Genomic DNA, 12,713 nt, shown 5'->3' on the forward strand with positions numbered 1-12,713 from the left:
GGAGGGGGCACTGAAGAGGGGGCCAGCATCTCCCTTGGTACTCTGGGAATGAGGGCAGGTTCTCTTGAGGGAGCAGGTACCCTGCGATGCCTGCTGCCTGGCATCGCAGCCCATCATAAAGGCCAGGAGCAGGGAGAAGGCAGGTGAGGGACACGAAGATGGGAGACAGGAAGTAGGAAGATCACATTCCTAGAGCCTGGACTTCACCCCGCAAAAGCTCCAGGAGCTTAGAAGTTCTAAGCTTTAAGTTCTGAGACTCCTTTAGAGCCACCCAGCCCAGCCCAAATCAGAAAAGCCGGGAGAGGTCAGAGCATTGCCTACCTGCTACACCCCTCTTCTGCTCTGGAAAGATTCCACTTCAGAAGCCCTCTTTGCTATAGTTCTCAATAGGCAAGTGAGGTTCCTCACCAAAATTCTACCTCACTCTTTAAAGCAATCCCACAAATATCTACAGAGTATTCTGTGCCTGGCACTGACCTAGGCATAGGAGATACCATAACAAATAATAAATGAGATATATTTTGCCCTGAAAAGGCTAACGACCCTCATGTGTCAGATGCCCCCCTACAACACCAACCACAGCGGTGTGTCCCATAACACACCCCTAATGGATGTGAAAGGGCATGGACTAGAGAGACCAATACCCGGGAATTCAGATCCCAGTTCTACCTCTTCCTAACTCTGTGATCTTGGGCAAGATACTTAGCCCCTCTGAGCCTCAGTTCTCTCTACTAAAAATGAAGACAATTGACTCCCTCACATGGTGGACGAAGGATCAGAGGGTAGGTGGTAAATGAGATAATTCATGTGACACAGTGGTTAGCATGGAGTAAGAGCCCCGTACCATTAGGTTCAGTTTATTTTTTGTACGGGAACAATGCGCTCTGGGAATATGCAATCAAGAGGTGTTATTTCTGCGTGGTATGGCTGCGGTGGTCCACAGTGAAAGCCAGATTGGAGCTGGACCTGAAAGCATGAGTGTCTAGGGAGAGAAGAGGCGTTGGAACGCATCCCCAGAAGAGAGAATGGCATAGACAGAGTCCTAGAGACAAAGATGTGTTTGTGAAAAATTGAGAGGTTTGATGTGGCTGATGCTTAGCTTTGTTGTAGGAAATGACTCTAAAAAGATATTGAATTGAAATTCATGCCATGTTAAAGAATTTATCTGAAAAAAAAAAATGAGTGATTGAAGGTGTTTAAGCTGGAGAGTGAACTTCTCTCAAAAGGATGGCAGTTTGAGGTGGGGGCCATTCATTGTCAGGAAGGACAGAGGACCCTGAGTCCAGAGAGGAAGTTCTTATAATCCCTTAAGAGTGAGATGATAGGGTGAGAACTAGGAAAGGGGCTATGGGACTGATGCATCATCAGTAGGCTGGGAGTCTCCAGGAGTGTCTGGGGCTCTCCCAGGTTGGCCTCTTATGCCCGTGCACCCATATTGAGCACAGGAACTGACACCACACTTCCCAGTATATGCCCTGGGGCTACTCCAGTAGAGCTGCTACCTCTCCTGACCTTCCCCCATCCTCCTTTCTGCTTTCTAGATTAGGGGTGATGCTAAAAAGTGAACTAGGGCTGGAGAAGGCAGTAGAAGGAGGAGCTGAGTGTGAGCACTGTTGAGTCCATTTCTTTAGGGAGTTCATATTTCCCCAGGGAGGACAGACATCTAGCAGCACTTACAAAGTAAAGGCAAACAAGTATCAAGGAGAAAATGCAAGAGTCTGGCAGACAGGAACATATGATTAGGCTTCTGGAAAAGGAGAGCCAAAGAATTTGGCAGAGATGGGAGAAGCTTGAGAATGGCCTCTTAGCAATAAAATGGAATGGGAGCAGGTACATCAGCTGCCTTTCCTCTCAAACTGGCTCTCTGGTCACCCTTCTCCAACACCTATGCTACCCACCCCTCAGAAGCTTCTTCCCTTGAATCACATAGGGTGGGCATTCTAAACTGTTTCTACTTGTGATCCAGAATTTTGTGAGTCCATAAAGTACAAATACCCAGTTGGGCAACTCCTCTGACCAGGCTAGAAAAGTGGCATAATACCAGACTAGCACAGGCAGCATCTGAAGGGCACAGCAGCCTATGCCTAGTAGAGTGGACTTTGCAGTAGCTCCTTAGCAGCCCCTCCAAAGGGCCTGCCCCTAGCAGGCATGTCTCTGGTCATCTCTCCCTTGTTGCTTTGGACTCTGTCTTAGGATCAATTCCAGCATCTTCAGAATTACCTGCCTGAAAAGTCTAAACCAGCCATTCTTATTTTTCTGAGTCTCGGCTTCTTTTGAGAATCTGTTAAAAAGCTTTGTCCCGCTCCCTAGAATAGTGAAGAATTGCCATAACAATGTGCGCACACTGATATTTTTGCATGTAATTAATTCCAGGGAACTTGTGGACCCTTGGATAAACAACCCCACCTTTAGGGCTTTTGGACTCTCAAGATACTTTCAGTTCAGTGGAGGAAAGGACAAAACTCAGATCTATGGTCAGAAATCTCTGCAGTCCACAGTGAGATAAAATTTCCCACATGCTTGACTGTTTGATCAGATTAACTGGCTCTCATTACAGACACACAGACAAGAGCTGTGTCTCTGCTGAAATACAATGTCCATGCTTTCTGTGCTCCTATCCAGGCACTTGGCAGTGCTCTATGACCACGAGTATACAGACATTTGATGCTAGGGTGGGAGAAAGAGGCCCAGTCACCCACTGGGGAACTCTTTCTTACCTACCTCAGAGTCTGAACACTGGGCACAGATTTCACTCCTGTGTAGCCAGGGCAGCTGCTACTCTTAGTCTGGCACATTCCACAAGATTCTGAAAACTGTCCATCCCAGGCCTGTCAGTCTTCTATGCTCCAAATGGAGCATCCCCATGTCAAAAGCTCTGCCCCTGGGGGAGACTAAGGAAGTAAGAAGCTAGGCCTCCCTCCTGTGAGAATTTGCTAGGTGGATAGGAGGAAGTCAGACACATGCACGAGTCCCAGAGTCAAGAATTGAACAGGACCCTCAATGAGTAAGTTCCTCACAGAGAGAAGAGGAGTGAGGAGGTGGGGTTGGACAGGAAGGGGGTGCTATAGGAAGGGAAGGGAAGGGACCAGCAGGCAAAGGGAGAAGGGAAGGGGCAGCCCTGAAGTCAGGAAAGACACTGTATGAAACCCAAGGGAGGAAACATTTGGGGAACACTTTGTTATTAGCTGAATATTTCGTTGTCTTATATACCACGTTTATTCATCCATTCATCTGTCTGTGGACCCTGGGGTTGTTTCCACATTTTGCCTATTATGAAATATTGCTGCTATCACCATTGGTATACAAATACTTGTTTGAAACCCTGCTTTCAATTCTTTTGGGTACATACCCGGAAGTGGAATTGCTGGACCATGTGGTAATTCTATGTTTAAATTTTTTTTTTTTTTTTTTGAGGAACCACCGTACTGTTTGGATTTGTTTTTAAGTGCCATTTTAAGGCACTGTAGTGACATGATCTGGATTATAGTTTTACAAGATAACTCTGCTGCCCACTGTGGCTGCTATATCAAGATTGGGAAGAGTGGTATAAAGTAGCGGCCAGGAGACCAGTTAAGACATTGTTGCCTGTGGTGACAATGGAGATGGAGAGAGAACTGGCAGTACTTGCTGACGAACTAATTGTAAAGGATGAAAAAGGGGAGAATCCAGCACGACTCTTAGGTTAGAGCAGCTGGAGGGATGCAGGTACCATGTACTGTCATGGGAGAGCCTGGGGATGAAGTGTGGGAGGAAATCTGGAGTTCTGTTTAAGGCATGTTTGGTTTGTGGTTGTGTTAGACATCCAAGTAAAAATGGCGAGGCTTGGAAAAGAGACCGAAGAACTGTCTGCATAGTGATGAGACTGAGTAAGACATATGTTAAAGGTCACAGGAGTCTTATAGACTCGTTGTGAGGAATGAAGCTACTTTAGGGTGGAGGGGTGTTAAACCTAAATTAGGAGGGGACATAAGAGAGTATGGATGGGCTCGTCTGTATCTCCACGCTCAGCCCTGCTGTACTCAGCTCTGGGGCATGTGTCCATTGGGTCGAGGGGTGTGACAGGACAACTGTCAGGAGGGACATCTTAGGAGAGTTGTCTTACTCCCTGAGAAGCACCTGCACTCATGCTCAGAATCCCCAGGTCCAGCTTAGCCACCTGAGCCTGGAAGGAAGTTGTGGGAGAGGGCCTCATACAGCTTAGGTCCCCCTGAAGCTCACAGCTTAGTGCTTCACAGTCTCTTACCACAAAACCCACTTCCTATGATGTTTTGTCCCTGAGCTATCTCCAGCACGTGAACTTCCTGTGAGCACAGTTAAGTAAGTTCTCAGAGGATACATCAACCATGCTGAGAAGGTGAGGCTCCTGGTTGGGGTTCCTCCTTCCTTCCTGTTAGAGCCAGCACCTAGGGCTAGATTATAGTTGGATTATGGGTACTTGAAGGCAGGACCCAGACCAGGACCCACCCTGCCCAGGATAATGTCTGGTACCTGGGCAATGAGTTAGTGGGTGTTTGCTAAGTAAGTGCTGGGCTGAAGAGGCCAAATGAGGCTAATTTTGACTTACAAACTTTGGGGACAATACTCCCTATTTTATAGTGTGTTAATCCTCATAGAGAAGATTAAATACAAAAGTCAACATGAAAACACATAGACTAGCACATAGTAGATGCTAAGTATTTGGGCACAGTGTATATGTGTGTGTGTGTGTGTGTGTCTGTGAGAGAGAGAGAGAGAGAGAGAGAGAGAGAGAGAGAGAGAGAGAGATCACACACACACAATTGATTTCAGGCCCCATAGTTTGTATAGCACTGTGTTCAGAGCAAGGTCTAAGCACTGGGCTGATCCCACAGCATGAAAGAGAAAGAACACACCCATCCGTCACATCTGCCCTCCACCTCCACTTCTGAAACTATAGGCAACTCCACTCTGCATAGTCAGAAACAGAACAGTGGCATAGATAAACTAAAATAGCAGTTAATAAAACATAAGTAAGATTTGGAATATGTTTCAAGATGGATTGCTTCAGAATAGAGCTATTTTTAATCTTCTGAGGATTTCAGACTGAATAAGAGTCTTGAAGTAAGACCCCCCACTCAGAAGGAACTGAAGATCTCAGCAGAGATACCCCTCCCTCCAAAAAGCTTTCCCCACCCCCATCCCCAAATTCAGAATATTGTTACCCATGCAGGCTCTCCCCATGCTGCACTAACTCTGGCAGGTCACCGATCACCTGTTCCCTGGGTGGCCAGGCTTACCACTGTACCTGGCCCATGGTAGGCACTTGGTACATATTTTTTAATTAAAAAGCTGCTTGGCATCTTTTCATCTTCCTAAAGAATTCCACATGCAGAGGAGGTAATAAAGAGGATTAGAGTAAGATTACTTGCTGTCGATCCAGCAAGCAAGAAATCAGCATTTGTGTGTGTTCTACCTGGCAAACTTATTCTGAAGAGCCTGGGAGACAGGGAATCAGACAGCAAGAAACAACTGCCACAACCACCAGATATGGAAAAAAGAAGGGACTGGAATCGCAGCTCTGAAAGATGGCGGCCGAGGGTGCAGAGACCAACAGAGGCATCTTGGGAGCCTTTGTCGGAAGTTTACAATTGATTTGAGACCAAAAAACACAACTCTGAGGTCCTGTCTCAGACATTAGAGAAGGTGCCTAGGTAAACAGGCACAGGATGAACACTGCAGAGCCAGTGTCCTGACAAGGTGGGGTTGGGGTGGCAGAGTATACCTGGCCACCCATTTGACTTCTTCCTCTCACTCCCTTCCCACTTTCAGCTTCCATGGAATTGCTTAGTGCCTTCGGTGTGAAAGGGTTAAAAATTCAGGCTTGCTGGGGGCCTGAGAGTGCCAGGGCTTCTTGCCCACAGGGGTTAGATTTGCAACAAAGTGGCGAACTGACAACAATGACACTGTCCCTTCCAGAGTACTTAAAGGAGCAGCTGGAGCAGTACGTGAAGCAGCTGCAGATTGTGAGGGTGGTGCGGCAGGAGGAACGGAAGGGGTTGATCACTGCCCGACTGCTGGGAGCCAGCGTGGCACAGGCAGAGGTGCTCACCTTCCTGGATGCCCACTGTGAGTAAAAGAGTGCTGGCCTGGCACCCAGGAAGCCTGGGTGTAGGGAGGTCCAACCCATCCCTGGCAGAATGAAGAGCTGTGACCACAGCATCACCAAGGGCCTTTCCTGCTCTGCTGTTCCAGGAGTGAAGGACACTTGGAACTTGCTCCAGCTTCTTCTAGCCCTTTCTCACCCAATCCTAAGGATGTTTTATCAGGAGGCACACACCACCCTAAAACAATTGGTGACCCCACAATTGCTGGGAGTGTGCTCTGGAGTATCATTCCTCTCTCTCCTCTCCCTTAATCTTGTACCTTGTTCTGAACTCAGCCTCCCAGAGGCCTCCTATTACTGGGAACTGGTTTGTGTGGAGCTCTCCTGTAACCAGGAAGGCATCCCTCTTGCTGCAAACCAAAACACTTCCTACTATTGTCATGGAGGGAAAAAAAAACAAAACTGTTTCCTAAAAGCAGTGATATGTATAGGCAAAAGCCCTAGACTCGGGAGTCAGAAGACAGGTTTGCATTCTGGCTCTTCCACTAGCCGAACCTCAGTTTCCTTATTTGTAAGATTGGAATGAAAATACCAGACTTACTTACCAACAGAATTATTACTCTGAAGGCCAAATAAAATAATACATACAATTCAGTTAAAATCTCAAAGGGCTAGACAAATGAAAGGGATTATTATTCTACAATTGGAGCTGAAGCTTGGGATGCAGATACACCTGAGAGAAGGGACACCCGCTTCTGAAATCCACACTTGGGTGGGGAGGGCTGATTCACTGGATAGGCCAGGAACCTTAAGACACCCATTCAGGCCCTTCCCTGCGCTTTTGGATCATTCGATTTGACCATGTTACAACCCCGAGACCTCAATTCTCCTCTCCAAAGCTGCTTCCATCTTTAGGTGGGGAGAAGGGGAGGTAGAAAGTTCTCAGATCTCTCTATGCTCTCAACAGCTGTAGAGCCTGCCTCTGTTGCTCTTTCTATAACTAGGAATTGGATGGAGGGTTCTCTCATCCTCCTGGGTCTCCTTGCTGGCATGAGGCTTAGGCTCAGCTGTGAGCAGGACCCTGACAGCTGTCTCCTGGTCTGGGCCTACAGGTGAGTGCTTCCATGGCTGGCTGGAACCCCTCCTGGCTCGCATCACAGAAGACAAGACGGCGGTGGTGAGCCCGGACATCGTCACCATTGACCTTAACACTTTTGAGTTTTCCAAGCCCATACAGAGAGGCAGAGTCCATAGCCGTGGCAACTTTGACTGGAGCCTGACCTTCGGCTGGGAAACTCTGCCTGAACATGAAAAGCAGAGACGTAAGGATGAGACCTACCCTATCAAGTAAGGACCACAGCCGGGTGATCCCCCAGCCCAAGCTCCGTGGCCCTAGACCCACCCAGTTCTAGGGACCCGTGCCATCTCAGGTCAACATTTATTAGGTGCTCTATTAAGCACTTGACGTATTTTATTTAATCCTCCTCTCTATGATTAGCCTGTTTTACAGGTAAGAACACTGAGGTTCCTAGTGATAAACAATTGGCCTCAGATTATGCAATTAACAAATGGTGGAACAAGGATACCCATCCTGGCCTGTCTGACCCAAAGCCCGTGCTCCTAACCATGGCACTATATTGGCATTCTTATCCACCACTTATTGTGTGCCAGGCACTGGACTAAGGGCTTTACAATCTTTATTTCATTTATTCCTCCCTGCACATAAGAAGACATGACTGGTGCTTGAAGAGGCTCTGAGAGATGGCGGGTAGAGGCCATTTTTGAATAGCCATTGTAATAAGAGGAGATGACATGTGCTCCCTGGTCACTATCTTTGAAAAGACAGAACATGTTACAAGAACACAGACAAGTGAGTGTGCTGCAGTTTGCAGTTTGTTGCAGTTGCCCTGAACTTTTTCTATAAAGGGCCAAATGGTAAATATTTCAGGTTTGTCAGCTACATACAGTCTGTTGCATATTATTCCTTAGTTGTGTAACTTTTAAACAATCCTTTAAAAATGTAAAAACATTCTTTGCCCCAGAGCCTTATAAAGCCAAGCCAGATTTGGCCCTCAGGCCATAGTTTGCCAACCCCTGAGCTGTGGGGTGGATACGTGAAAGTTTACCCGTTGTTTAACTCGCGCCTGAGTTTACCTTCCCCTCATACACCCACCCTGTCCTTCTCTCTCCAACTGCCTATTGGTGTTGTTAGAAAACACAAGTTTATTTTCACAGATGTCTAAGTCAGATTGAATTGGGGAGTGACTTTTAGAGTATCCTGTGATTCTGGATTATCTGCCATTGTTTTTTCTATACTGGCCAGGAAACTTCAGGGTCAACTGAATATATTTCAGAGATGGAGGGAAGCAGAGGTTGGGGATACAGTGAGCAAAGATAAGAGGGAAGTCTTGAAAGGAAGAGAGGGTTGGAGTTACTCGCCCTCTGCATGCCCAAATCCTAAGAGATGTGGCCTAGAGTCTCAGTAGAAAGGCCCGGGTGGATGCCACAGAAGGGAATCCCATGGATCCCAAACAGCCAGATGCTCTGTATGTATTAGAAGGAGGAGAAGAAACAACAGAAGGAGGAGACAGGAAAAGAAACGGCAAGAAAAGAAATTGAAACACCCTATCGACCATCTGCTTGTTTCATAGATGTCTTTTGTTTGGTGTCTACAGCAACAAAGCCCCACTCCCCCAAGCTGGAGGCCAGGCACACAGTGGCACAGTCAGGGACAGGGCACCTGGCTACCACCCATCACTGACATCCCTGGCTCCGATGTCCAAGGACCATACAACTGGAAGATAAAGATCCAGTGTTTGAGGAATGAATTTGCTCACTGGTCCAGTGTTTGAGGAATGAAGCTGGTCCCTGGTGGCATGCATGGCCTGCCCTGGGCACTATGCATAGTACCCCAGTAGGAGGCCTGCTGGCAGTACCCTCCCATTCTCCACTGTGAAAGCTAACAGGAGGCTGAAAGGAGAGGTGAAGGATCCAGAGAGTCCGAAGAACTAGGCCAGGAAATATAGGGTGTTGCCTCTTGGTTCTGAGTCTGCAGTGAAGATCCCTGTGTAGAGTTTCTCCTCAGAAGTAATTTCTTAGTAGCTTCTCGGTCAAAGAGACCTCACAAAGCCAAGAGACAGGCCCAAGTGAGGGAGACCCTCAGAAGGAGCAGGTTAGCTCTCAAGTGCTAATCCAGAGTCCCAGGACCCTCTAAGCCTTTCTGGGCATTACTGGGGCTGGCTTAGAACCCCAGGGAGAGGCCAGAACCCATTACAGAAAGCCTGCATGAGCATGAGGGTTTCCTAACTGAAATTCCTCTCAGAAATCAGCTGCAGGAGTCAACTTTGGGGGCGACAGGAGCAGCCACAAGGTAACACCAAGGTCAAGCTCCTGTGTAGTCATCTTGACAGATCCGTCCAATTAACACTGATTGTGCCCCTGTTGTGCGTAAAGCACACTGATTGGTTCTGGGCTTACAGAAAATATGTCAGTATCTTTCTGCCTGTTTGTACTGCATGAAGAAGCAACAGAAGGGGGCAGCAAAGCCCCATCCACCGAGCCTGGCTCTCACGCAACTGCCAGCAGCTACTGATTATGTATCTGATAGTCTGCCCCTGTCTCCCCTGGCCCCTACCCCCACCTTCAACCCTTAGTCCAGCCCCTCTTATGAGCAACGTGGTATCTAAATTCTAATAATGAGGTGTTTTTGTCAATTTATCTTCATATGGGTCTATGTCTCCCTGCTTTTGTCTGAAATCCAGGATCTTTTTGTAACCTCCAAATGCTCCCTTTCATGCAAGTCGAACTTGATGTCATCTCACTTCCTACTCTGTTTCAGGGAGCACCTCTTATCAGTTTCTTTTCAAAGCAGCTGGCGACTTTTCCCCAAAGCTAAAGTTTCTCATGCAGTATTAAGCACCAGGGCTAGGCCTCTACTAAAACTGTGCCTTTCTAGTCCCTGAAAGGCCAAGGACCCTGAAAGAGAATGGAGTCAATCCAGCCCATAATATTCATTCATTCATGGTTTGAATCCTATTTCCAAAAGCAATTGCACACAGCTTCTAATAACCTATCTACTATGCTCCAGGAACTTTGCTGCCAAAAAGCAAACGATGGCAGTAGCTTACCCTCTGCTACTAGACTGAGCTCTCAGAAGATGGGATCTGTCTTAGCTCTGAAGGCCTAACCTGTAACACAGGCCCTGGTGGCTGATGTTCAAACATCCTTGGTTGAATGGATAAGTGGGTGCTTTTTAGAATAGAGTAATGATAATTATACCTATCCTTAGCCTGGTCCCCAGAGGTGAAGAGGACATAATAATAGCTCAATAAACATTTGCTAAATGAATAGGTTAGTAGAAGAGGGGCTGCACATCCCGGGAAAGCGGTTGGGGTCAGTTGTGGGTGTTAGCAGTGAGTCCACAGCTTTCCACACCAGGTTCCCACTCCTCTTTCCCCCAGAAGATACACATATTCTCCCTCTGTCTCTCCAGATCCCCGACGTTTGCTGGTGGCCTCTTCTCCATCTCCAAGTCCTACTTTGAACACATCGGTACCTATGATAATCAGATGGAGATCTGGGGAGGGGAGAACGTGGAAATGTCCTTTCGGGTGAGAGTGAAGAGGGCTTCAAGGGGGGAACCACAGCATCCCAGGGGACAGCCCGAGAACCTGTGTCTTAGGTAGCAGAGCTTCAGGGATATCGCGTATGCGACTGAACTTAAAAGGTGGCTGTTTCCTATCATGCTCTGCTTTTCCTCTGCTCCCCTCCCTGTCTCTGGCAGTAAGGCTCTGGGAATCAGACTGGACAACTTGAAACAAATAATGGACAGAACTCAGAAAGAAGGGATAATGGTGGTAATAGGAACTGGACATCTGGGGACTGGTAACATCTTTCATGATGTCTGTGGGGAAAGGGTTAGATCCTGGTCAAGGGCTTAATGGTAGAGGACCCTGGAATAGGTCAGTAAGCAGTCATTATCTTTTTTCCAGAAAAATTAGGCTCCCTTTTCCGGGTCAGGGGACACATGTCCTGCTAGTCTTTGGAGTTCCCCTACCCTATACTCAGTAGGCTCTTTATACTGTAGAAGATGGGGTCCCAGTTCTGGTGGACTCCCAAACTCTGAAGGATTCCAGGAATAAGGCAAATCAGGATTAGGTTAGGAAGAAAGGATCGCCTCTCCATGAAATCTACACAAATCCCCATGCCAGTGGAGAGGTAATTAGTAAATAAATGAGCTTGTTTATGAAGTCACCTCTCATCATGCCTGTCACATCTTAAGCACGTCTTCAAGACCTGCTGTTACTATGATTATGTATTTCTGTTGCTGCTATGCTAAAATGAATGATATGCTTCCTAATTTAAAACGTAAAAAAGAGAAGACACAGGTGGGAAGGTTTAAACCCGTGGGCTTACACTAGCCTACTGGCATACATAAGGGTCACCAGCTCAGTCACCGTAACTCCCAGTGTTCTGATGCTAGGCCCATTCAAGAGACTCTGATCTCTGTTCAGTCCCTCTCCTAGGAAGCTAGTGTGTTAAAGGTCCTGGTGACTATCACAGGCCACCTGGCAGTTGACTATGCTTGCTATAATTATAATGCACTGGTGCTCTGATTGGGTCACAAGTCTATCTTGATTTGAGGGAGCTCGAGTTTCCAGTAACACTAGATGAGCTGATAAAATCACACTTCCAGGTTAAAAAGCCGAAAGACCAGAGTTTGAAGTATATATACAGACACAAAGTTAGCCAAACTGTCTTTTCTCTAAAGTGGGCCCTGGTAATCCTCAGGTAACCCTGCAAATTTCTGTTTGCTTAAATTAGAGTGAACCAACATCAGACAGCTAGGGATTGTGTAGTCATGATCTAGAAGAAGCCTGGTCAATGTTCTTAATTTCCAGGAAAGAGAGCAGCATTTCCTTGAGTTCTTAGATCTGGGGTCTGGTGCTCTGGGAATAGAACAGAGCTGCTTGGGAGGAGATTGTCACACCCAGCCTCCTGAAGGTCCCATCTCGTATCTTTCTTTGGCAGGTGTGGCAGTGTGGGGGCCAACTAGAGATCATCCCCTGCTCTGTGGTAGGCCACGTGTTCCGCACCAGGAGCCCCCACACCTTTCCCAAAGGCACCAATGTCATTGCTCGCAACCAAGTGCGCCTGGCTGAGGTCTGGATGGATAGCTACAAAGAGATTTTCTACCGGAGAAATATGCAGGCAGCAAAGATGGCCCAAGAGGTGAGAAGAAATGGTGCTCCACAGGTGTTTGGATGAAGAGAAGTGTAGAATCCCAGACCCCAGTCATGGGCTTAATGGTAGCAGCCCAGCCATCTCTACCAACTGGTACCTCTCTTTACCCCTCAGACCTTGTAAGCTAGAGCCCAGGGAGGCTAGGAATGAGAGAAGCCTTTGTTGTCTCTGCCTAGAGAGCCCCAGCATCTTTTTGGAGGGTGGGGTAAAGAGATTTGGAGGAAGAACCTCTTATAGGAGGAATGGCTTTGCTCTGAGAGGCTCAGAATGGAGGGCTGTGAGAAAACTGAGAAGTGACAGGAGATGAGAGAATAAGGAAGATGTGGATGAGCGGGGGTGGGGGGGGTCCCGAAGCCAAGACAGGTGTTGGGATTGGTTCTGAGGCTGAGTCAGTAGCTCTAACAAGGCC

The 12,713-nt window shown here is 47.5% G+C and overlaps 1 protein-coding gene across 1 annotated transcript in view; it reads left to right on the forward strand.

Annotated features, from left to right (window-relative positions):
- Positions 1–12,713, forward strand: part of GALNT6 (polypeptide N-acetylgalactosaminyltransferase 6) — a 23,883-nt gene that overhangs the window by 6,318 nt on the left and 4,852 nt on the right. The window contains exons 4-9 of the mRNA XM_006904581.3: positions 1,380–1,388; positions 5,379–5,412; positions 5,937–6,084; positions 7,174–7,408; positions 10,554–10,671; positions 12,092–12,292. Coding sequence (XP_006904643.1) covers positions 1,380–1,388; positions 5,379–5,412; positions 5,937–6,084; positions 7,174–7,408; positions 10,554–10,671; positions 12,092–12,292 — 745 coding nt within the window. The remainder of the gene's footprint in view (positions 1–1,379; positions 1,389–5,378; positions 5,413–5,936; positions 6,085–7,173; positions 7,409–10,553; positions 10,672–12,091; positions 12,293–12,713) is intronic.

The sequence above is a fragment of the Pteropus alecto genome, unplaced genomic scaffold (genome assembly GCF_000325575.1).
Source record: "Pteropus alecto unplaced genomic scaffold, ASM32557v1 scaffold220, whole genome shotgun sequence".
Taxonomy (NCBI): domain Eukaryota; kingdom Metazoa; phylum Chordata; class Mammalia; order Chiroptera; family Pteropodidae; genus Pteropus; species Pteropus alecto.